This window comes from Microcebus murinus, chromosome 2 (genome assembly GCF_040939455.1).
Source record: "Microcebus murinus isolate Inina chromosome 2, M.murinus_Inina_mat1.0, whole genome shotgun sequence".
In the NCBI taxonomy this organism is placed as follows: Eukaryota; Metazoa; Chordata; class Mammalia; order Primates; family Cheirogaleidae; genus Microcebus; species Microcebus murinus.
In genome coordinates, this window is record NC_134105.1 from 102103818 (window position 1) to 102127101 (window position 23284).

Genomic DNA, 23284 nt, shown 5'->3' on the forward strand with positions numbered 1-23284 from the left:
TGGTCCCGGGCTCCGACCAGGAGAGTGTGGACGGCAGCCCTGGGAGGGACACCGACAGTTAGCACAGCCTAGCTCACTCTGCAGACAGAGCACCCACCTGCTCACGGTGCCTCCCTGTGCCTCCCCCGCCACCCTGTGGCCTCCTGAGGGCCAGCACCTGCTCAGGTGTCTCCTCACCTGAGAACATCAGGTGCTCAGTCAATGTGAGGACGCTAATGCCTATGTCTGACCACCCCACTCCCTACCCAACTCCTACTGCCCTGCTTCTTCATAACAGCTCTGTACCTAATCATGGGCCCTCCACAGTAGAGAATAACAACTTCTAAAATCCATGAGTAGCTTTTATGAATAAACCCGATGCAGATATTTTCATATCTGGTGCTGCAATCTTATTCCTTACAGAATTCACATAAGATAAATATTCTGAACCCCATTTTTATAGATAAGAACACTGAGGCTCAGGTGGAGGGAACTACAAAACAGAGGTAGGTCTGGGCTTCATTCCCTACACTATGTGAGAGTCACCGTAAAGTCATCCGACTCAGTCCCTTCCCCTGCAAAGATCCCTGAGGGATGCTCAGTCAGCCCTGAGTGAGAATAATAGTAACAACAACAGTTACCACTTAACTGATCGTGTTTTATGTTCCACGCATTTGCTGAGGACTCCATGGATATTTCATGAAACGATCTCACAATGCCCTATTAGACCCATGCTTATCAGGAAACTGGACCTCAGAGAACTTAAGTCACTGTGTCCTCTAAGAAGCACACAGAGGAGAACCACAGACTCTCTGGCCTCAACCTGCCTCTGCCTCCCACATCTGCCCCAAAGAGGCCTTCATCCTCCCGCACCCCTCCTCCCTCCATTCCAGGAGCTCTGCAGTCTCACCTGCCGCCTAATCGTGGTTCACCCGCAGACCTATTAATACATCCATGGGTACCCATCAGAGGGTCACACATCAAGATGTCATGTTTTTGAGCTAATATACATGTCTTAAGCACCTATTGGTACCAGGTTTGGTACCAAAGTTTCCCAACTGGTAGCAAAAGAGCCAGATTCATACCCAGGTCTGTCTGACTCCAGGGCCTCTGCCTGGAAGTTCGAGACCTGCTGGGGTTTCTTTTGTAGTGGAGACTCTCCATGTGGGCCCAAGAGGTTAAGCTACAGGATCACCATCCTGCTTTCCAGCTACAAGAATCTTTTCTGCTCTGTCAGGCAGAAATGAATTGCTTACTCATGCTGGATAAAAATGAAATATCAACTCCCTGAGCTGCCAACCCAAAACACCAACTTTTCTCCCAATTATCCTATTAATATTTAGAAACTATAGAGGGAGGTTTGAGAGCAAATGGGATAGATCATTGCCCTCTAGGGTTTTTATACTACAATCAGTAGTCTCCAGATGGAAAATTTTCAAAAACACAGCTTAAGACTTGAACATAGAGAAGCTTCCTGGATCAGGACAAATAACCACTTAGCAAATAACACCCAGGATTTCATACATTCAGGAAAACTGTCCATTGAAGACAAAATGAACACAGCACAAATGAGGTAGGCACCTAATAAGTATGTGGGAAGGTGTTCAGCCTCCTTTGTTAGCCAAATGAGAGGTAAGGATTAACTTGCCCAAGATTGAAGACCTGTGGGCTGGCCACCCAGAAAAGGAGTTGGCCTCCTTCAAAGCTACTGGAAGCCCTTATCAATCCTGGGCAACAGGAGGTTTGGACCCCGATCACTTAATCATGGTGGTCACCCAACCACATAAATGTCTATGTAGCAAATCCTGCCCCAACCTTGTCACATTATACACCTAAAGTTGAAGGCTTGAACCCAGCCCCTGAGCTCACCAGAGGCAGAGCTGCTGGTGTCTCCCACTCTCACCTTGAACTGCAGACACTGAGCTGCCAGGAGAGGCTGGGGCCAAGGCCTTGCTACCCTGCCAGGAGAGGCTGGGGCCAAGGTCTTGCTACCCTGTCTCAGATTGCTGTGTGTCCTCTATACCTACAGAAATATTAGAGCAGGAGACAAGTGAGACATAATAAATAGGGATTCAGGGAATAAACCATGTAGAGATAACCCCAGAAACCACAGCCTTGCCAAGAAAGATCTGGGAGTGGAATAACCAAACTTATTTCGAAGAATTTAGAATAGAAAAAATTTTCTTACTTGGAGGAAGAGTTCAAGAGGGGAAATCAGGAGAACTTTCTCCACCATATACACATTTTAACCTGATAGAGACCAGTCCCTTCGATGGGAGAGGGCTTCTGAAGAAGAAACACACTCACACACCAACTCAGAGGTACCTGTGGGTCCTGTGTGGTCTCAGCCAGCAGGTCAGGGTGCAGCCAGCCTGCCCCTCATTGGCGACAGCTCCTTCCCTTCCAGACTTGGCCTCCAGGCCCTGCCCTCCTGCAGCTGCTGCCTCCTCCGGCCTTCCTCTCCCTCCCACTGCAGGGCACTCCCTCCCTGAGAAGGGAGCACTGGGCTCTGGCTCCCCAGAGAGAAGAGGAGAGCCTGGGGTCCCTAACAGAAGGTGGAGGGCAGGAGGGCAGAGGTCTGAGGCTCTGAGCCGGCTGCGTCCACAGCACCGAGAGAAACGCGGGTGGGCCCAGGCCCAGGCTGAGAGCACCTGGGGACCCGCCCTATGAATAAGCCCAACACCTCCTCCCTGGGAAAGGGCAGGATTGCCCAACACTCACTGAGCTCCTTCCTCATCCCCAGCCCTCAATATGCCTGGCCGACCTGGGGGTGCCTGTGGGACCTGGGGGTTGTGTCCCTGACACCTTGGAACTTCCCCGCTCAGGAAGGTCTGCTCCAGGAGTCTGTGGATTGAGGTCACTCACCAACTCCCCACCCCCTTCCACCCCAATGCCCTGCCCCTTCCAACACAATGCCCCACCCCCTTCCGCCAGGGTTGCCAGCAGGGGCAGGATACAGAAGGAGAAATTGGAGGGTGCATCCCCAGGAGGTAGCTAACATTGTGTCATCACTAGAACTTATTCTGCCCCTGCAGCCAGCATACCCACTCACCCAGCACCCCACCTCAGCATCACATTGTTTCCCTGAAACAAACCAAGCTCTCCACCTCCTCACCCCTCCTGACAGTGGCCCTCAGTCTTCAACTCTGGTCTCCCAGAATCCCTGTGCCTTCTCTGAAGAGGTTTATATTAAATCCATAAGAATTTCCAGTGATGCTCTGCCCAAGGTATCTGAGTTTTAGCCCCTTGAAGTGAGAATGCTCAGACCAGAGGTCCTGAAAATCATTCTGCCCTCCTGAGAGGCTACTTGTATAGCTGCTATGTTCTGCACACTGATCAGCCCAAACCACACTTCAGGGACAAAAGTTGGGAAGATCTCTCCTAGAAGCTGGAGCCTTGTATGTCTGTTAGCATCTGAAGGAGACATGTTTAGTGAGCTCCACCCTCCATGGAGGGGGGGGGGGAGTCCTGGGCAAAGGCCTCTGACAGAGGAATTGGGCAATGGGATCAGGAGTTATAGTTGGTGACAAGGACAGATACAACCTTATGAGTTTTCCTAAACCTTCGCAATATCCTCAGGTCTGAAATTTTTATTTATGACTAGATGCTTTGCCATCATGATTAGTAGCTAAACTCTCAAAAGGAGAATGGTTTGTGAGCTCATCTTTGGAACAGCAAGCTAGGAAGATCTGAGGAGGATGTCTCACTCTCAAGTCCAGACTTAGAAGAGAAGAAATACAAGTAATAAGGGGCGGGGGGTTGGCCAAGAAAGGAACGGTAAGTAGGTAGAGCCCTGCATTCCCTGACTAAAGAATGAAGGACACCCAGGGATTAACTAGTAGAAAATCTGAGGCAAGGCCACTGCTAGCCCGTATGGTATTTATTAATACATAAGAATTAGAAAAAGTATTCCTTCCACAGGTAAAAATTGTAGCTAATATGTCATTTATTTCTCAATAAAAATAATTATGATAAACAGTCACTGCATAAATTATGGAAATAAGATTATTAAATATAAAATAGCACTTTGAAGTGTTAATCACAACAATTAGGAACTCAAAGTCACCGAGATATAATAACATGTTAATTGCCTTATTTTCTGAAAAGAAAGAGATACTTCTGCTTGAAAAAGTAGCCTTGGATGTTGTGAGAGAGCTTATGAAGGGGGACCCAGGACAAGGATCTGAGGGAGGCCTCTGGAAGCTGAGAGTGGTTCCAGGTCAATAGCTAGCGAGAAAACAGGAACCTCACTCACAGCCACAAGGAAGTGAATGCTTCCAACAAACTGAATGAGCTTGGGAGCATGTTCTCCCCCAGTCAAGCTTCCAGATGAGAACGCAGCCCTGCCAACCTTGACTTAGCCCTGTGAGGACTTTAGCAGAGGACCCACATATGCCATGCCCAGATTTCTGACCCATGGAAACTATGGAATAATCAATGTGTGTTGTTTTAAGCCACTAAGTTTGTGTAATTTGTCATGCAGCAGTAGAAAATGAATACAGTATCTAAGATAACCAGATAGTCCCCTAGCCATATAGGAGCATATCAGTAGCTTAGAATGAACTCTTCCTACGTATCTTCCTCATAACCACACAAAGGTCCAAGGAGAAGGAATTTCTTTAAAACCCTACACCTTCAGCAAAGTTAGCAAATGAAAAAAATCTCAGTTTCAGTTACACATATGAATAAGTTCAGGAGATCCATTGCACAGCAAGGTAAATATAGGTAATAATAATAATAATATATTGTAAACTTGAAAATTGCTAAAACAGTAGATCTTATATATTCTCACCACAAAAGAAAATAAGTATGTGAGATGATAGATATGTTAACTAGCATGATTTAACGATTTCATATTGTGTACATATATCAAAACATCATGTTGTACGTGTAAATGTATATAATTTAAGAAGACCAAAAACTCCACCAACTTCTAATTCTAAAAGTAAGTGTGGGGAGGGGAAGAGACAATCAGCAAAACCGACACCGAAGGCCATAACCGTGAATGGTGAGACGGAGGCATGGTCAATGCCGTGGGAAAATCCAGGTGGGACAAGAGGCCATGAATTGCAGAGCTTGGAAAATGGCAGCAGGTGTCCATCGCCAGAATGTGAAGGCCACCCAGGGTGGGAGTTGCTGTGTCCTGTGAGAATGAACAGGACCAGGTGTGAGAAATGATGGAGGCAGATGGGAAAGGACTGGGGAGTACAAGGAGGACAAAGGGAGTGTCACAATATATTCGATAAACTACCCATTAAACGGCAACAGAAGAAGGAGCCCATGAGCTAAGAAACAGGAGAATCTACATTAACCCTCTCCCACCTCCAGCCATGACAGCCACAGGATGCTCCTGTAGCAGCTGGACCAGGAAAATCCAACTCACTCAAATAGGAATAATAAAAGGGTAAAACGGTCACATCTAAACAAAGTCTCCATTTCAAAATAAAGCATAAAATCATATTTTATTACCAAAAAAAAGAAAAGTCATCAGAAAAGAACATTACCATAGGCAGAGGGGAAAAAATGCCAAAGTAGTTTTCTTAATTGTATATCTACAAAAGAACATCATAAAACAGAAGTAAAAGAAGAATTTAACTAGACAGTAGGAGTATCTGAAAGAGAAATGACAGAAATGATCGCAGAAATAAAGACTAAATTACAAGGAGTACACAGGGAGCAGATGCCACACGCACACACACAAAATGATCTGGTGATCAGGGGTGGAGAGAAAAGAAACAAAAGAAGTCCAAGGAAATGGGAATAGGAAAAGAAAAAGCAATTAAAAAGATTAGAGAGAGATTGTATACAATATAAATGTACTTATTATTTCTGAACTGCACACTTAAAAGTGGTTAAGATGGTAAACTTTATGTTATATGTATTTTACCACAACAAAAAAAAATGGTTTTTTTTCTGTAGTGAAAAAAGTGATTAGAGAAAAAGTAACAAATTAGAGCAAATGTAGAAGACAGGCAAAGGTGATCCAACCTGCATGTAATTCACATGATAATACCTACTGCACAGAAGTGTTGTGAAGATTCGTGAACTCTCACAGACTCTGTGCAAACAGAAAGGACTCAATAAGTGATTTCAGCCTGTTTCCCTGGCCACTGGAGCCTTGCTCAAGGGATGCATGGCCTCAGCCATGTGGCAGAGGCCAAGGCCATCCGTGTGCTCAGCGACACTGTACTTCCCCTCACAAAGCCAGTCTGGCTACCGCTACTGTTGAAAGTCCACCCTGCCAATAACAGAGGCTAATGAAGTATTCCCAATTGGCACTATTTCCTGGGAGATCCAGCCCTACTCAGGAACAAATTGATGACCTTGGACTATTTCCATTGAGGACAGGGCAGCAATGTGTCCTCTCCAGAACAGACACCTGAGAGGCATGAGCAGGCCCTGCATGCAATGCTCCTGCTAGCACCACCGCTGCCTGTGGACTCCCAGAATGCCTTATGCACTATCATGGTGTCCCATCAGCATTGTTTCTGACAAAAACACACATTCAACAACAAAAAAAGCATAGCAGAACATGGTAGCAGCAGCATAAAATTTCCTTCTACTTATGACGGATGGGGCTGGGGTCTGGGGTGTGCAGAGATCACATGGCCAGAGGGGAGGCAAAAGAGAAGGAAAGGAAGGCACAAGGCTCTCTTTAACAGCCAGCTCTCTCAGGAACTGATAGAGCAAAAACTCACTCATTACCTCGAGGACAGCACCAAGCCATTCATGAGGGATCTGCCCCTATGACCCAAACGCCTCCCATTAAGCCCCATCTTCAAAACTGGGGCTCAAATTTCAACATGAGACTTGGAGGGCATATACAAATCAAACTATAGCACAACCTAACCTTTAGCAACCACCAGCCTGATCAGTCAGCTGCCTTCAACATCGAGGCGAGACCCTCCACCAGCAAAGATTGTGACTCACTGAAGGCTCAGATGACCATTAGCACCTTTTAGCTATAAAGGTATCTTTTCATTAAGGCATATACATTGGTTTTTTAACATATTTACTTAAATGTATTTAAATATATTGTATATTTAAATATAATGGTATTGCACACTTAACAGACTATGGTATAGTGTAAAAATAACACTTATATCCACTGAGAAAAAAATTTGTGTGACTCGCTTTACTATGATATCCGCTTTATCGTGGTGGTCTGGATCCAAACCTGCAATATCTCCAAAGTATGACTGTATCACTATTAATATTATCCCCAGTGCAAATGTTCAGGGGTAATCTAAGAGTCCAGATAATAATTTCTTTACATTAAGGGTGTAGAGGAGGTAATCTGTTTGGAGGGCCTCTCTGGAAAGTGATCCTGAAGCTGAATTCATCTAGCAAGCACTCTGATTGTACTTAGATGGTATACAAAAGAATAATTTTTAAAATATTAAGCATGAATTTGGGAAAATGTCAATAATTCACACCAAGAATTCTTTTTCCTAGTGGCCTGTGGAAAATCTTAGACAGATAGAGATGGCTGAGGAGAGGAGGAAGGCTAAATCTCCTCCCAAACAAGACTAGGGGAAGACCTTGGGTCATGGAACCAGAAATGTGGAGACCTTTTGCTGCAGGAAAGCCTGTAAGGACAGTCTCATAAATCTGAACACCTCCTGTTCCATGTTTCCTATTAGGAGACCTCAGACTCTCCCTTTTGTCCGCTTCCTGCCCACATCCTTCCACACAGAGGAGAGCAGATCAGGAATGTCCGCACCCCTGAGCACTGGGAAGGTGCCCTCCTGGACCCACTTCCCCCTGTTGGGTGCGACAAGAGACTCAGAGTCTGTCTGGGCTGGGCTGCCCCTTGGAAGACAGGAGGATACGTCCCACACTCCTTGACACCGATGGCCTGAGGGAAAATGGCCGGCAGGGACACTGAGGTCCAGTGAGGTCATTATGCACTTTGAGTAGCACAATGTACTTGCTTTAAAAACAGAGGATGCTTACTTTTATTTCTGTTATTATAAGAGCTACAGAAACACACTAAAAACAAGACAACATATGAAGACCTAAAAAAATTTTTAACAAAACAAGCCAGTTATTTTGTTTCTTTTATTTCTCTCTCCTGTTTTCCTCTTACACTTCTCTTCTTTTTGCCAGACCAAGTCTCAGAGGAAACAAAGAACCCTTCAAGTGCCCCCAGCAAGGAGATGAAGGGCCCAGGCAGGGAGGGCTGCAGAGCACCCAGGCTCTGGGTCCTTGCCCAGCAGGGCCTGGCCAGGCAAGGGCAGGCAGCAGGCACTGGCAGCTCCTGGGGACACAGCCCTGGCCAGGTCCTGGAGGGGCACATGATCCCTGCCCTCCGGGTGCCCTGGGGGGACAGGGATGCGGGCAACTAGAGACACAGACAAGTGACCAGAGCCAGCTCTGAGCCTTGAACGGAGAGAAAACTGGTGGGATAGAGGTCCAGGAAGGCTCCCCAAAGAGGAGCAAATTGGCAAGGTGACCACTCATTCATTTACTCATCCACTTCCTTAACAAGCGTCTGTAGCATCTATTAAATTCAGACACTGCTGAGGCACTGAGGACACAGTTGAATAAAGCACAGCTCCTCCCCTGGAGAAACTCCCCACCCAGTAGAGAGGATAGACAAATCTGTAAACAATCACAGCTCTTAAATAAGGGCTGCCTCCAAACACACGAGTCCATGTGTGAGCAGAGAGGAGGGGCAGGGACAGCGACCTGGGCCTGGGTGAGTGGGGGGCTGCCACACAGACAGCAGGGGAGGCCCCCAGGCAGAGGGCACGTGTAGGGGCAGAGAGAATATGACAGGACGGGCTGTCTTCTCACCTGGCTGAGGAGGTGGGTGCTGGGGGAGGAAGGAGGGGAGAGGATGGCTGAGCTCAGACTCAGAGGGCTGTGTTTGCCCAGCCACAGGCTTGGGGGGGCCCTGGAGGATGTAGCAGGAGAGGACACGGTCATTCTAATCTGAGGGAGGGGGACGGGCTGGGCTGGGGGGGGGGTGGCCACAGGTGTGGAGCCAGGCGTGTGGTGAGGACAGGAGACCCGGCAGGCAGGGAGAGCAGTCTGGGAAGGAGCCGGGGCCTCCCTCACTGTTTGAAATGAGGCCAGGTTTTGATGATGTTGTACAGAGCCTGCCCAGGGGACAGGGTGTTGGTCACGTCACTGTGGCCCACCAGCAGGTAGTTGGGAGTCAGGTACCCGTTGACCACGGCACACTGGATCAGGTCCTGGGCTGCCTCCAGCGCTGCAGCATTGGGCGGGGTACCTGCAAAACACAGCCGGCCCATTGCCCGGTTTTCCAGGGCACCCTGCCTAGGACACACGCCCAGACCCCACCCCACCCCACCCCCAAAACCAGTACATTCCGCCCTACAGACAGACAGAAAACCAGGCCAAAACTTCAGATTCCTCAGTGCCAACATTTTCCTGAATCAAAAGGGCTGAGCCTGGAATGATCCATACAGTTCTTCTGGGAGTATACAGAGCCTTTATCCACTGCAAAGTTTAGCCTGGTAGGCAATTTGGTCCCCTGGAGGACATTTGACAATGTCTGGATACCTTTTTGGCTGTCAAAACTGGGGGACAGGGGGATGCCATTGTCCTATGGTTGGTAAAAGCCAAGGATACTGCCAAACACCCTAGGACAGGATGGCCCCCCAACGAAGAGTTATCTGGGTCAAAATGTCAATCCTTCTGAGGTTGAGAAGCCTTACTCTAGCCACAGATGTGTCGCCTGTACCCTTTGCAGCCCAGCCCAATGCTCAGCCCCATCTGCAGGCACCGTCCCAGGCTCACCACCCACCCCGCCCGATGCCCATTGCAACATCAGCCTGAGCCAGCCCCAGCGGCATGGCCTCCTCCTTCCAGAGGCTCTGCCAGGAGTCTAAACAAACTCTGGTCAAGAGCTCTGGGCCATGGCAATCCACGGTGTGCACTCTCAAAGCAGAGACCATGGCTCAGTGTGGCTTTGGCATATAAGACAAGGTGTCCCCACATTCCTGCTGTAACCAGGAAGGGATGCATCTGCCGACTAAGATGAACAAAAAAGTATGTACCAAGGTCTCTTCCCCTTGCTTCACATGTTCCTGAGGTATTGGAAGAGAGAGACATTTGGCTGGGTGTGAAGGAGAGATGTAGGGGGAGCATTCTGCCTGCGGGTCACCTCTGGTCACGCTCAGCTGAGCCAAATGTCAGATTTGAAGCTGGGTCAGTCCAGCACACGCAGGCACTAAGATGATGCCTGAGCCTGGGACTCCGTCCTCCAAGTCAGACGCCTCCCTCAAATGCCCTGCAATGACGTGACTGCCCACAGCATCCGCTTACCTGTGAAGGTTCCCATGAAGGCTATGGCCAGGGCGATGTCATCGTAGCCAGGGGTGTGGGAGCCCTGGCCATTCCAGCCCACCCCTTCATAAATGACGCCATCCTGGCCCACAAGGAAGCTAGAGGGAGACAGAGACCAGCATGATAGGCACCCCGGGAACGGTTCTCTCTCTCATTCATTAATTCATCCGCATCCCTGCTGGTCAGACTTGGTTGTCTGGAAGTTCTAAGCATTGAGTGACAGAGACATATAAGGCAGAGTCCTCACAGTGGGGTGCTGGCAAGCCAGCCTCGGGGAAACCCAGGAGACAGGTGGGGAGACGGATCCCTGTTTGCAGAGTTTGCTGATTTCTACACCATAATACTCCCACGGCTGATTTCAGCCGTTTAACAACTGGCTCTCAAAATTCCTGGATCCCTAGCAACCGGCTCTCATGAGCCGGGACGTGTGCTTCCGGCTCCAGCACACCGGTCTGCCACAAGCAGCTCGCAATCAGTGAAGAACAAAGAGAACGACAGACTTTGATGCTGGGCCTGTCCTCCACCCCACTAAGGGAACTGTGTCCCCCAAGGTGACCCGGGACCCCCCCACTGCTGAGTGCAGTGCGCACTTCCCCCCACCCGACTGCCCTCCGCACTTCTGACCCTGCAAACCCTCTTGCCTTCCCTTCTGCAGACGTTCTCTCCCCTTTGCCCCCCAACACCTCGCTCTCACGCTTCCTTCCTCTCTGGCTGCACCCCTCTGCGCCTCATCTTCCTGTGCCCTTTCCTCAAATGTGGGGCTCCTCAGGCTGCCACCTGAACCCCCTCCTCCCCTCACTCGACCCATCTTCTCAGGACCAACCTGCCCACTCCCTTGGCTTTGGTTACCACCCATGGAAGTCCACGTGTTCACAATAGGACCTGCCTTCTTCCCCACCCACCCCCTTTCTGGTGGAGCGTCTTGGCGAACAAACACCACAGCCGCCCGCTAGTCCCAGCCGGGAGCGAGGGCATCAGCCCACCCTCTTCAGCACCCATTCGCCACGCTGGGCAATGGAGTCCCCCTCCGCCCTCCTCCCCTACCCCCACACCCGTAGCCACCAACCGCTGACCTCCTCTGTCCCCACAGCCCCTCCGTTCCCTTACTGCCCTAGCCACAGTGCCACCCCGTCTGCCTGGGTCCCTGCGCCGTCCTCAGACCTCACTGCCTGCAGTTTCACCCTTTTCCAGTCCATTCCAGAAGCAATAGCAAGGCTGGTCTTTCTAAAATCCAAATCTTGTCATGTCAAAACCCTGTCTTCAGTCCTCAGCACCAAATCCAAATTCCCCAGCTTGAGTGACAAGATCCTTGGTGATATGGCCTCTGCTGGCCTCCCAGCCTCACCCCTCGCTGCCCCTCTGGCATCTGTATTTATCCTGCTAAACCTCTCTCACGTCCTGTGAGAAGGAACCTAGGCCTCTCCTAAGAGAAGGGGCTTCACGCCATCCCCCAGCAATCTAACCCTCCTGTCTGCCCTCCCTGTGCCCCCATCATAAGGCTTGAGCTGCCCTACTGGGACCTCTTGTTTAGCTATTTTTCTCTCTCACTAAAGCATCAGCTCCGTGAAGGCAAGCACCATAGCTTTGCTACGGCTGGTGGCATTCCGGAGCATGGCCTTGTGCCCCCACGGAGTGCATGCTCTGTCGCGTTGCCAGCGAATTATAATTTACCAGCAGGTGAGCGTTCAATCCGGACTACAGACCATCTCAAGGTAAGACAATGGCACAGTCATGAAGTTATGATAGAAGGGGACACAATAAAAGGTTAAAAGTCAAGGGGCAAGCACCTGTCTCCTGAAACCTGCATGGGAAAAGGGAAAGGACATCCCCTCAATCTCTACCATTTTCCAGTTTAGGATTTCCAGATGTATAGTCAATTTTCAGGTAGCCACTCTAACTAAACACAGCAGCACCGTGAATAATCCTGTATGGCAGAACCTAGCAAAGCACTTGGTAAGTCCTGATAAATCATAAATGTGGAAGGAAAAGTTTTCTCCTGTCACAGAAGGGTTGCTACTAAAAGGGGCACAGAGAGAGGAGAGACAGTCAGCCCCGTAGCACATACTAAGACATGGCAAATTCATCCAGGGCGGGGCCACTGGGTACGGCCATGCAGGTTACCTCCTGCACAAAGGTGCCTGGCTTGGGGACAGAAGGGACTGAAATCCAGCTCCACCCACTAAGCCATGGCTGCCCCTAGGGTGAGGTGATCCTCCCATGAACGTGTACAAATGTGCCAAATGGGCTAGTCTGATGGCTGTCCTGACACTTAAAATATAGTGTGATTGTTTCTGATGGAACATTAGATGGCGTCTAACCCCGGATGTCGTATCTGCAAGCTCTGACATCATCCTTCAAGATATTTCTACTTGCTTTGTGGACCATTTGTTTTTGTGTATGTGTGGCAGTTTTGTTAGTTTTTAAAATGGGTCCTCTCTAATAGAAAAGGCTTGACCAAAAATCTGTCACAGAATTCCGAGATCTATTAAAATAATGCTTAACGAAGGGAAAGAAAAAGAAAATTTTACTCTCCCATTAGGTTAGTGTGTTCTTTATTAAAGAATCACAGACCTTGGCATTAGAGAAATCGACAGGTATTATCTGGTCTCTCCCCCTGCTTTCAGACAGGAAAGATACTCTCTCCAAAGAAGGTGGCAGTTTCTAAATCAGAGGAGCCACCGGAGTCTACGGCGAAAGGGAACAGCTTGAGGCTGTGGCCACATGGAGGGGAAGAGCCCCAGCCACCCAGCAGTGGGAGGCGAGTCCATGAGAAAAGCACAACCTTCTGATTCTTTTCTACTGGTCTCACAATCTTGCACACACGCTGCTTCCTCTCGTATCTTTTTAGCAAAATCTTGGCATCCATCATGCCAATATACTAACTTTAAAAGACACATGTTTTGGGAACATGCTTAGGAGAAATGACCACCCCCTTAGCTATCTCCTAAGTAATACCTGCCCGGGATTGTGTAAGGAATTGACGTGGCTATTCGTAACACACCTCTGGCATGATGAGTACTCAGTAAATATTAGTTCCCCTTCCCCTTCATTCCAAGGGCTCAGTTTCTGCCTCCAAAGGAAGAGAAGCCCACCGTGCTCAAGTCCACTTACTTATATCCAATGTCGCATAACTTGAGTCTGTCCACCTGGAAGGACTGGATGTCCCGGGCCAGCAGGCGGCATTCGTCTGAGATATTGCAGGTCCTCCCAGCAGTGTGGATGATGACGACGTACTTAGCCGGGAGGTTCATCCTGGGGCAGTGGGTCTCCCTGGCCCGCCAGGCAGAGCGCGGGACAACACCCGGGCAAGCTGCAGTGGGGCAAAAAGCCACGGAGGATTCGTTTTGCTCACCCACGTCGGCCACCTCTCTACTGAAACCAACTTGTCCCTCTGGGTCCTCAGTGCCCCGCCACCTCTGGGCACCCATCCTGGCCCTGACTGCAGGACTTGGGAGCGCTGTGTCCCAACAGTGGGGCATGGGTGTTTTATTCTGAACGTCTGTCTTTGAGAATCACTTGTAATCCATAAAACTCTGTCAACGAATATGGACAGATGGCACCAGTGCAAAGGCAGAGATCAAATTTATACTGTTTTTGGTGTTGCTGCTTGTTAAGCCCAACAGGATCCACCTTTTATTACCTGAATTATGTGAAACTCTTTCTTTAAAGTCAGTGTAAGTGGTGACTTAAGTTCTATTAGTGTTGTCTGGTTTTTGCTTTCAGAAATGTGTGCTTGTGTATAATTGTGTGAATGCATAAATATGTGTACAAATGGATATGATCCCTTTCCATGCTTTTTTCCCCCTCCATAGCACTTTTCACCATATATTAAATAACATACCGACTATGCTACTTGTTTATTATCTTTCTCTGCCCTTTAGATTGAAAATCCCTGAGATCAGGGATTTTTGTGTTCTGTTCTTTGTATATCATCAGGGTTTAGTAGATGTTCAGTAAATACTTGTTGAGTGATTGAAGAAAAGAGCATGCATATATGGCCCCAAGCATAATGCCTCGGCTCTATCAGATTAGAAATCAAGGGATAAAGAGGTGAGCTGGAGGGTCATCCCTCTCAAGGTTTGCCAGACCTGAAGCTACAGAGAGTTGGGTGACAATTGCCTATCAGAAGGAATCCAATGACAGCCCCACTGGAAAGACCACTCCCAATGGTGTTTCACTGTCAGTGGTCGGGGGGAGTCTGGAGAGAGAAGGCCCAGTAGGGCTGAAGGTCTTACCTTTCTTCAGACTCTCCTTCTGCCAAGGGGCCAGGCAGTTCTCACCTTTCACAAGAAGTGGCTGAATGTACCTGGATGACAGGTGGCCCTTCTGGACCGCATAGGAGATGAGGCCCTCCATGGCTGACAGGGCAGCGGGGCTGGGGCTGTGGCCTGGAAGAGAGCAATCAGTGGGAAACTTCAGTCTGGCCTGAGTTTCAACGGACCTATTGAGAGGATGAGATGCTGGGCCAGCCCCTGCATAGCTATTGGAAGGGAAGAAAGGGGACCAGGTCATCCCCCAGGTGAGATAGCTTAAAAGTCAAGGATCTGCCTGGACAGACCTCTCCATGGCTCAGGATGAAGTCCTTTCCCAAATACCTGCCAAGACGTCATTCATTCACAAGGCAGCACCACACTCAGGAGACCCGCCTGGCCACGTCAGGGTTTCCCATCAGCAGGGCCCTTCCGGGCAGGTTCCAGGGTCTTTACCTGCATTAACTCATTTAATCCTCACCACAAACCTCTGAAGTAGATGCTATTATTGGCCCCATTATTCATGAAGAGGAGCTTGAGACTCCAAGAAATAACGTGCTCAAGATCCCAAGCTAACAATTGACAACGAGTAGTCATGGGGGAAAAAAGATAATCTGAACACAAAGAGTCCTCTGGCATGCCAGAAACCACCTGGAGTTGGAGATGAGCTACATGGGCTCCTGTGCTGCTTCCTCTCCTTCTAGATGTGTCACTTGGGTCACTGACCTCTCTGAAGCTTAGACACACCTTTGTATAGTAGGGATGACAGAATCGACCTGGGCTATTTCAAAAGGTATTGGGAAGGGAAAGTGAGAAACAAGATATGCAAGATCTCTGTTAGCAGAAAAGGGTACACAAACTCAAAGGAATGGTCCTGGAGCGTGTTTTGTTAGGATGCAGGGAGTGGAGGCTTGGAACAGTAGACCAGATGGAAGTGGAAGGGAGTCAGAGATTAGAGGACTCAAAGTGGTTTTTTAAAAATATATAGAAAATCTAGGAATAAGAGGTAGAAGGAGCAGGTGCCTGGCAGGAAGTTGGAAAGCACAGCCTGCAGCTGCAGGAAGGTCAGAGCTAGAAAGGGAGATGTGGTGGTCATTGACATGGAGGTGAGGGCTGAAGCCCAGATCTTTCAAGAGGAGAGCAGGGGAACAAGCTTGCAGAGGGACAGGTGGTTAGCACCTCACTTACGAGATGGCGAGAGCAAAAGGAGTCTACTGCAGAGGTTGGGAAGGAGGTAGGAGGAGGCCCATCATGGCAATGCCATGTCATGGAAGTCAACAGAGAAGAGAATTCCGAGAGAGAACGGATCTTCAGAGAAGGGAGAGAAGGGTGAGAACACAGCAGAGTAGCAGCTACTTCCCATGAAGTGATGCCTGAGACAAGGACATCTCAAAGACACCTTGAGAGAAAGGAGTAGAGAACTCTTTGGAGAAGGTCAGCTGGGATAACCATTACCTTTCTTGGTGCCAAAGAAGGCAAAGCCCAGGGAGATGTTGTTGTAGCCTTGGGTGTGCACACCTTGGACATTCCAGCCAACACCTTCGTACACCCTGCCATCGTCCCCAACCAGGAAGCTGTGGAACAAAGGAAACATGAGTTGGATGGCTGGCACTGTAGCACTGTTTCCTGAGAGAGGAAACCACATAACCAGCCTCAAAAGGGAGAAGGGCTCAAACCAGGTCCACTAAAAGGAACTTGCACGGACTCTTCCCAGACAATGGAAAGACCAGTCATTTATACTAGTTGTTAGAATTCAGAAGAACCCGCTGCCATACTCCCTACCTCCCTCTCTTGCTCAGACACCAGAGTTTTATATAAATCATCCTACATACTCAGAAGGAGAAGAGGTCCTGGGACCTCCACTAACACTAACACTCCACAGCCACTAACACTGACCCAGCGACACAATGGAAGGCTCTTGTTGGCCTCTGCACTTCCCTAAACATGGTCTTCCTCCCTCCTCCAAAGCTCATGCTGCCTGTGTAGTCCCCACAAAGGCTGTTCATTTGATTTCGCCCTGCCAGGTATGTGTCCCATGAAGTAGTGCCTGAGACAGGATGTGGATGCAGGTGGCTTATTTGGGAAGGGATCCCTGAAGCCAGAGTGAGGGAGCAAGGAGAGTGAGCCGGACGGGAGAAACCCAGCAGTGTGTGGAAGTGCGCCGGCTCACAGCAGCTCCCTGGGCCCACCCCACCCCGTGGCCTGCCAAGAACCTGTGAGCATGCTCTGTAGAACTGTCCCTGCCCGCAGCGGGCATTCCCTCCCCTTCATCCTCAGGGGCTGGGGCAGCCGTGAAGCAGCAAAGCAGAGAGATGCACTGGCTCTTAAGGAGGGACACGACCACCACGCTCAGGAACGGCCCACAGCTGGCCAAAGTCAGGGGTGGGCCAAGGTCATGTGGTGCAGGCAACCATAGGGCCCGCTAGAGTGACCATTAGGGCAGCAGGTGGACGGACGGTCGGCTCGCCAAGGCCGGAGCTTATGCACGTTGTGGGGAGGAGAGCACCGTGGGCGAAGAGACCATTCTGAGCCACTTTGAGGAAATTAGACGGCCTCCCTCTCTTGGGTCCCCCTCCTGTGGCGTGGGCATGGTGATGCTTGCTACCAGCCCCTCACAGGGCTGCTGGGGAGTAGACGCCCTCGTGTGGGCGCAAGTTGTTTGTGGCCTGTGACGCACTGCGCACGTCAGGTTTGGAGGGGGGTAGAGAGCGTGGTCGTCACCCAGCCTTCCTTGCTTCCTTTGAGGACATCTCAGAGGCGGGGACCTCACAGAAAATTCCACCGGATTTGGAATTTTATGAACGCTTTAAGTATTTGATTCGCTGTAAAACTTGTATATCTACAACCCAGAGAACGAGGCAAAGGGAGGAGAAGGGACAGGAGAAGCCCAAGCCTGGGGACCCGAGCCCAGCCCCTTACTTGTAGGCCACGTCGCACCCGCTGCTGTTGTGGACGTGATGGGCCCGCAGCTCGCGCAGCCTCTGACTGCACACAGTCAGGTCGCGACACTCCAGCCCAGGGATGTGGTGTATGACAAGGACATCCACTGGCGTGGTCAGCTGAGCACTGCAGCCCACAGCCTCCGCCCCCCACTCCTTGCGCGAGACCACTGTGGAGACATCTGTGGGGAGCCGTGGGGATGTCACTCAGCACTGCTGCCCCAGGGTTGCTCACCAGCCACCTGGGTTGCACAAGCAGAGCCAGTGTGCACCGTGTCGCCCCGAGGCGGTGGAGGAGCCCTAGAACAAGCCTTCAGCAGGCAGGTGACCCTCCCCTGCCCACCTCCATATCCCCATCTCAGCCACGCTCACCCCAACACAGAGGCTGCACCAACCGGGGAACCTGGGTGCTTTGCTCCTCCATCCCAGACAGACCCCAGCTTCCAGACCCCCCTGCTCTGGCCCAGGCCCCCACTTCAGGGGGCATCTCTGTCTCACCTGCTCATCCCTGGAGAAAGCCCTGAGCAGCCTCGCTCGGCTTCCCCTCAGCACTCACGCCCTCCGTGTGCGCTCCCCGACCATTTCCTCTCTGGCTACGTGTGTTCCCCCGGGGGCTATGTCCCCTCCCAGCCTGGAGCTCCCCCGAACAGGGCTGTGTCTCCCGCCCCCCAGTCTCAGGACTCCTGGGAGCAGGGTTCGGGTCTGCAGCCTCAGGCCAGGGCATCCCCGTCTGTGGAGGCTGCTTCTCCCTCTCCCAGGTTTCCGTCCCCTCCCGGCACCACCCTCCATACCAAGGACCTTAGGGAATCTGTGCAGGTGGTTTTCTGGTGCTGCTGTCTGCACCTCAACCCATTCACCCCATGCCAGGCACATGCTGCTCTATAGACCTCAGAGATATGCCTGGTCACATGAAAAACCCCAGCAGGTCCCCAAGCCTCCTCACCCTTGAGACCCAGTGTGCCTTTTTCAAGGAGCTGGGAAATGTTGCCAAACAGGTACTGAAGCTCCTCTGATGTCTGCTTAGCTTGTGTTTTGTCCCAGGAGGAATCACCTGCAAAGGAATATTCCATTTTGCATCAGTCTTCAGAGAGCTCCAGTGCCGCCATCACAGCGGCACAGGCTGTGGCCAGGAACCGTCCCTCTGCCTCCCAATCCCCCAGCCCCTCCAAGGTAGCATCAGGTGTCGTGGCGTCCTCCAACACCAACTCCAGGCAATCCCCCAGGGGGACAGTTAAATAGGAAAGGGCAGGAAGTAGGAAATATTATCCTTTTCTCATGAGCTGCACCTACACACACGATTAGCAAAAAAAAAAAAATAACCTAGAAATGTATTCAGTCACTTCAAAACCACAAAGTCCTCTCCAGTGCGAATTCTCCCTAGGCAATGGGGAAGAGTATGTGGAGGAGGGATTAGAATTGCCTGCATGGATCAGGCCAGCTCCCTCAGGACTGATTTTGGGGGCACTTGCTGCGTCTGTACTTCTGTTCAAAGGACAGTGGGAGATGGGTGTGTCCACTGACATTCTTTCCCCTAAAATAAAACAAAGGAACTTTCTTTTATTGACAAACACAAACCCAAGTCAGAGGTTAGACTCTGATTGACACCAGAATGGTACAAATACAGTCACTGCTCCCACTTATTTGCCTTTACTGCCAAAGTGCTGTGCTCTTCATGTGCTCCATTCCATTTGATCCTCACAATAAGTTTAGAGGTTGAAACCTTGTCTCAATTTTCAGATGGGAAAATCAAGGTTTAAAGAGCTGAATCACTTGTTTAAAATCATTACTAGAGGCAAGGCAAGGATTTGAACCCAAGTCTATAGACTCCAAGTTCTGTGCTATAAACACAACCTGTTCTTTCTCCCCCAAACAAAGTAAGCATTTAAAGTCTCCTATTATGAGACTTTAGAATGAAACTTCTTAGTTGCTCTTTGGTCCAGGAAAAGAAAACTTACCTGGAGACCTGGTAAAACAGACCTGGAGACCCAGACTGGAGAAGACAAGAAGCCACGGCAGCATCCTCACCTGGTCCCAGGACACCAACCAGGTGAGTGTGGATGGCAGCCCTGGGAGAGACACGGCAGTTGTTAACATGTCTGTGCTCATTCTGCAGGTGGGGCACCCCCACCCCGACCACGTGGTGCCCCGTCTGCCTCCCCCAACACCCTGCGGGGTTCCCGAGGACCAGCACCTGGCTCAGGCTTCTCGGGGTCCTTGGCACACAACGGGTGCTCAGCACCCTCATTCTATTACACTGGCAACTCAATTTCATCCAGCACCTACTGCGTGCAAGGCCCATGTACACACTTGCACATGCAGTCTTACTTAATCCTCACACTAATCCTCTAATGTGGATTCTTAACCCCCATTTTTATAGATGAGGGAAGTAAGATCCAGGAATGGTACAATCAAGAAATCCAAACTCACATGGATGGGTCTAATGAGGAGAATTCATTCCCAGTGAGGACAGGCCAGGTGAGGGGGATACAGGAGTGGGGGAGGGGATCCCAGTTCTAGGGCAGAAGAAACCCAATCTTAGCACTCTATCTGATGGACACTAGTCCCTTCGATGGGAGAGGGCTTCTGAAGAAGAAACACACTCACACACCAACTCAGAGGTACCTGTGGGTCCTGTGTGGTCCCGGCCAGCAGGTCAGGGTGCAGCCAGCCTGCCCCTCATTGGTGACAGCTCCTTCCCTTCCAGACTTGGCCTCCAGGCCCCGCCCTCCTTCTCCAGCTGCTGCCTCCTCCGGCCTTCCTCTCCCTCCCACTGCAGGGCACTCCCTCCCTGAGAAGGGAGCACTGGGCTCTGGCTCCCCAGAGAGAAGAGGAGAGCCTGGGGTCCCTAACAGAAGGTGGAGGGCAGGAGGGCAGAGGTCTGAGGCTCTGAGCCGGCTCCGTCCACAGCACCGAGAGAAACGCGGGTGGGCCCAGGCCCAGGCTGAGAGCACCTGGGGACCCGCCCTATGAATAAGCCCAGCACCTCCTCCTTGGGAAAGGGCGGGATTGCCCAACACTCCCTGAGCTCCTTCCTCATCCCCAGCCCTCAATATGCCTGGCCGACCTGGGGGTGCCTGTGGGACCTGGGGGTTGTGTCCCTGACACCTGGGAACTTCCTGCCCAGGAAGGTCTGCTCCAGGAGTCTAAATGCTGTGGATTGAGGTCACTCAACAACACCCCACCTTCTTCCACTTCAACACCCTGCCCCTTCCACCCCATCATCCTGCCCCCTTCCATCTCAACACCCCACCCCCTTCCACCAGGGGCACCTGTAGAGGCAGGATGCAGGGGGACAAATTGAAGGGTACATCCCCAGGAGGAAGCTCACTATTCCTAATTCTGACCCTGCAGCCTACAAGCCTGTCCATCATCCCCCTTCCTGCCACACCCACCCTTGACATCATCCCCCACCACAGGAAGCCTCGACGAACCAGGAATATGTAGCCCCTTGCCCACTCCTGGCTCAAGGCCATGTTCCTGTCATCACCCAACCAAGTTTCATTCAATCTCAATGCTGGTTGCCCTGAGAAAAACCACCTGTGCGGTTGTAAGCTGAACCAACTACTTTTTTCATGGAACACCATGAACAAATAACATGGAACAAATTAACAGTTAAATTGTGGACACTTGTATGTCTCTACATGGCAGACATTTTCTTGAAAATGAACAAAGTGAGCTTTTCACTCCAAGGAAAAACAATCATAATAAACAACAATAATAAGATTTGTTAGCATAATAACATTGGAGCTTTCCAGCAAAAATTAGGATTTTGGAAAATTTGTGTCTGCCATCATGAGTTTGATGACTTCCCAATACTTAAATTCTTTACTGATGAGATTAGTGGTGATATTAACAGATGTAGAAGATGTCTGACTAGAGACATCAGTCACCAAATCGTCTCAGAAATAAGTAAAAGTTTTAGGTGGAAAAAAAAAACATAGCTCAGGTGTATTTCTGAGGAGGAAGCACCAGAACCTACCAGAGACTCCACGGGAAGAAGGTGCAGAGCAGAACAAGAAGAAGCAAGATGTTGGCAGAGATCAACCCCTGAGAAACTTGGAGCCCTGTGAAAATGGTGGATGCCTACCTATGGACAGCTGTTCTTGGAAAATAAGTGTAAAACCTCAGAGAAGCAACACCAGACACCCAGAGTGAAAGAGAAGGTGATGGACAATTCATTAAGCAAGATCAAAGTATCTGTGGGGGGGTGCATCCACACATAGGGAAGAACAAGAGAATAGAGCCCTGGGGCACCACATTCACCCCACAGGCACTGTGACCTGAGTTATGAGGGGGCTCTCTCCACCACCACAGATCTCTGGACAGATCGGGGAGCTGCTCAGAGTCTATGCAGCAACATGCCAGAGAACAGGTGCAGCAGGGATCTTGTGACTGCCGATCCCAGGTTTCTGCAGCTGGCACCAGGCTGAGCTCTCAGATGCATGGCACCAGGTCTGCTTGGGACTTGGCTTTGCAGCAGTGGCCTTTGCATTGCCCCCACCAGGCTGGAGAGGGAGCAGGCAGAGCAGACACTCCCCATGCTGTGCCCTGTGACTGGGAGCTGAATTCCCTTCCCCTACCACCCAGTGCAGGATCTGAGCAAAGGAGGCACCTTAGGTGCCACAGGCACCACCTGGGAAGCCTTGGATGACTTCCTCAGTAAGACCTAGGTGGGGGGAGGACCCCAGCCAGCCAGTGGCCCCAGCCTGCCTCCATAGCCCCTGGGCCACTGGAACTGACCCCTGCCTGCATGACTCAGCATCCACAGTGCCCCCTGCCTGCACAGCTCTGCCTCCTCAGTCCCCAGTTCTGGTTCTGTGGCCAAGACTCCTCCTCTGAGACTGGACCCCACTGGGCCCATGACACTGCCCCTGAGATTCCAGCATTATGTCTGAACCCCAAGGTCCCACCCCTAAGTCTTTACCACTGCCACTGGGCCCACAGAAATTCCTGAGGTCCAATGCTCTAACAGGGATCCCCAGCCTCGTGCCACCATTACACGTGGAACTGCTTCAAGCAAATGCCCACAGCCCAGACACTCACAATCACTAGCTAGGTAGCTTCACCCAGTCTGCCACTGTCACCTCCATGGGGAGACCCTGGGCAGAGCAATCCTCCATGATACCAGCCTCCATGGAGAGGGTCTCACCCAGCCCCCAACTAGAACTTCCAGCAACAATCTGGGGAACAACTCACCACCACGCATTAAGATTATCCAGCACCAGATTGAACTGTGACAACCACAGGGGAGCAGGAAAAAACAGAACAGCTACACTGCACACTCTCAGTAGGCCCACCCCTCCCCTACCAGGTCAACATTCCAGAGTAGGACACAAATGTGCCATGTAGGGACCTCCCCATCATCTTACCAAGGAGGAGAGTTCCCAGTGAAGGAGAAAAGATGTCCTGAAAACTTATCAGCCCTGATCCAAAAGGAAAGGATTCAGATGGGAAGAAACCAGCTAAAGAACCCTGGCAAAATGAAAAAACAAAACAGTTCAACACCATCAAAGGATCACAATGGAGCTTCGGTAGTGGACTTCAATCAAAAGGAAATTGTCAAAATGACAGAAATGGAATTCAGAATATGGATGGCAAATAAGACAAATGGAATTGAAGAGAACATTAAAAACCAACAAAAAGAAGCCAAAACATATTTCAGGAAATCAATTTAAAAAATAAAGAAGACACTAAAGAGCTAGACAACATAAGAAAAGATATAATAGAACTTAAAGAAATGAAAGAGAGTCATTTATGGAATTTCAATGCAAAGCAGAAAGCTTCAACAACAGAATAAAC

The 23284-nt window shown here is 50.3% G+C and overlaps 2 protein-coding genes across 3 annotated transcripts in view; one reads left to right on the top strand and one right to left on the bottom strand.

Annotated features, from left to right (window-relative positions):
- Nucleotides 1-23284, top strand: part of S100A9 (S100 calcium binding protein A9) — a 442604-nt gene that overhangs the window by 405264 nt on the left and 14056 nt on the right. The gene's annotated exons all lie outside the window — the stretch shown is intronic.
- On the bottom strand, nucleotides 8027-19558 carry PGLYRP4 (peptidoglycan recognition protein 4). The gene is made up of 8 exons (XM_012791284.2): nucleotides 19441-19558; nucleotides 18429-18536; nucleotides 17466-17667; nucleotides 16002-16120; nucleotides 14532-14684; nucleotides 13408-13606; nucleotides 10276-10394; nucleotides 8027-9217 (listed from the first exon to the last, which is right to left on the bottom strand). The coding sequence occupies exons 1-8, from the start codon at nucleotides 19502-19504 to the stop codon at nucleotides 9039-9041; spliced, it is 1143 nt and encodes a 380-aa protein (XP_012646738.2). The 5' UTR covers nucleotides 19505-19558; the 3' UTR covers nucleotides 8027-9038.

Bases quoted from the DNA above. Each gene is read 5' to 3' on its own strand.
- PGLYRP4 (XM_012791284.2), bottom strand. From the start codon at position 19,504: ATGCTGCCGTGGCTTCTTGTCTTCTCCAGTCTGGGTCTCCAGGTCTGT. The intron at 18,537-19,440 runs GTAAGTTTTCTT...ATTCCTTTGCAG, and splicing joins CTGTTTTACCAGGTCTCCAG to GTGATTCCTCCTGGGACAAA. The intron at 14,685-16,001 runs GTAATGGTTATC...GCTCTCTTCCAG, and splicing joins CTTCTTTGGCACCAAGAAAG to GCCACAGCCCCAGCCCCGCT.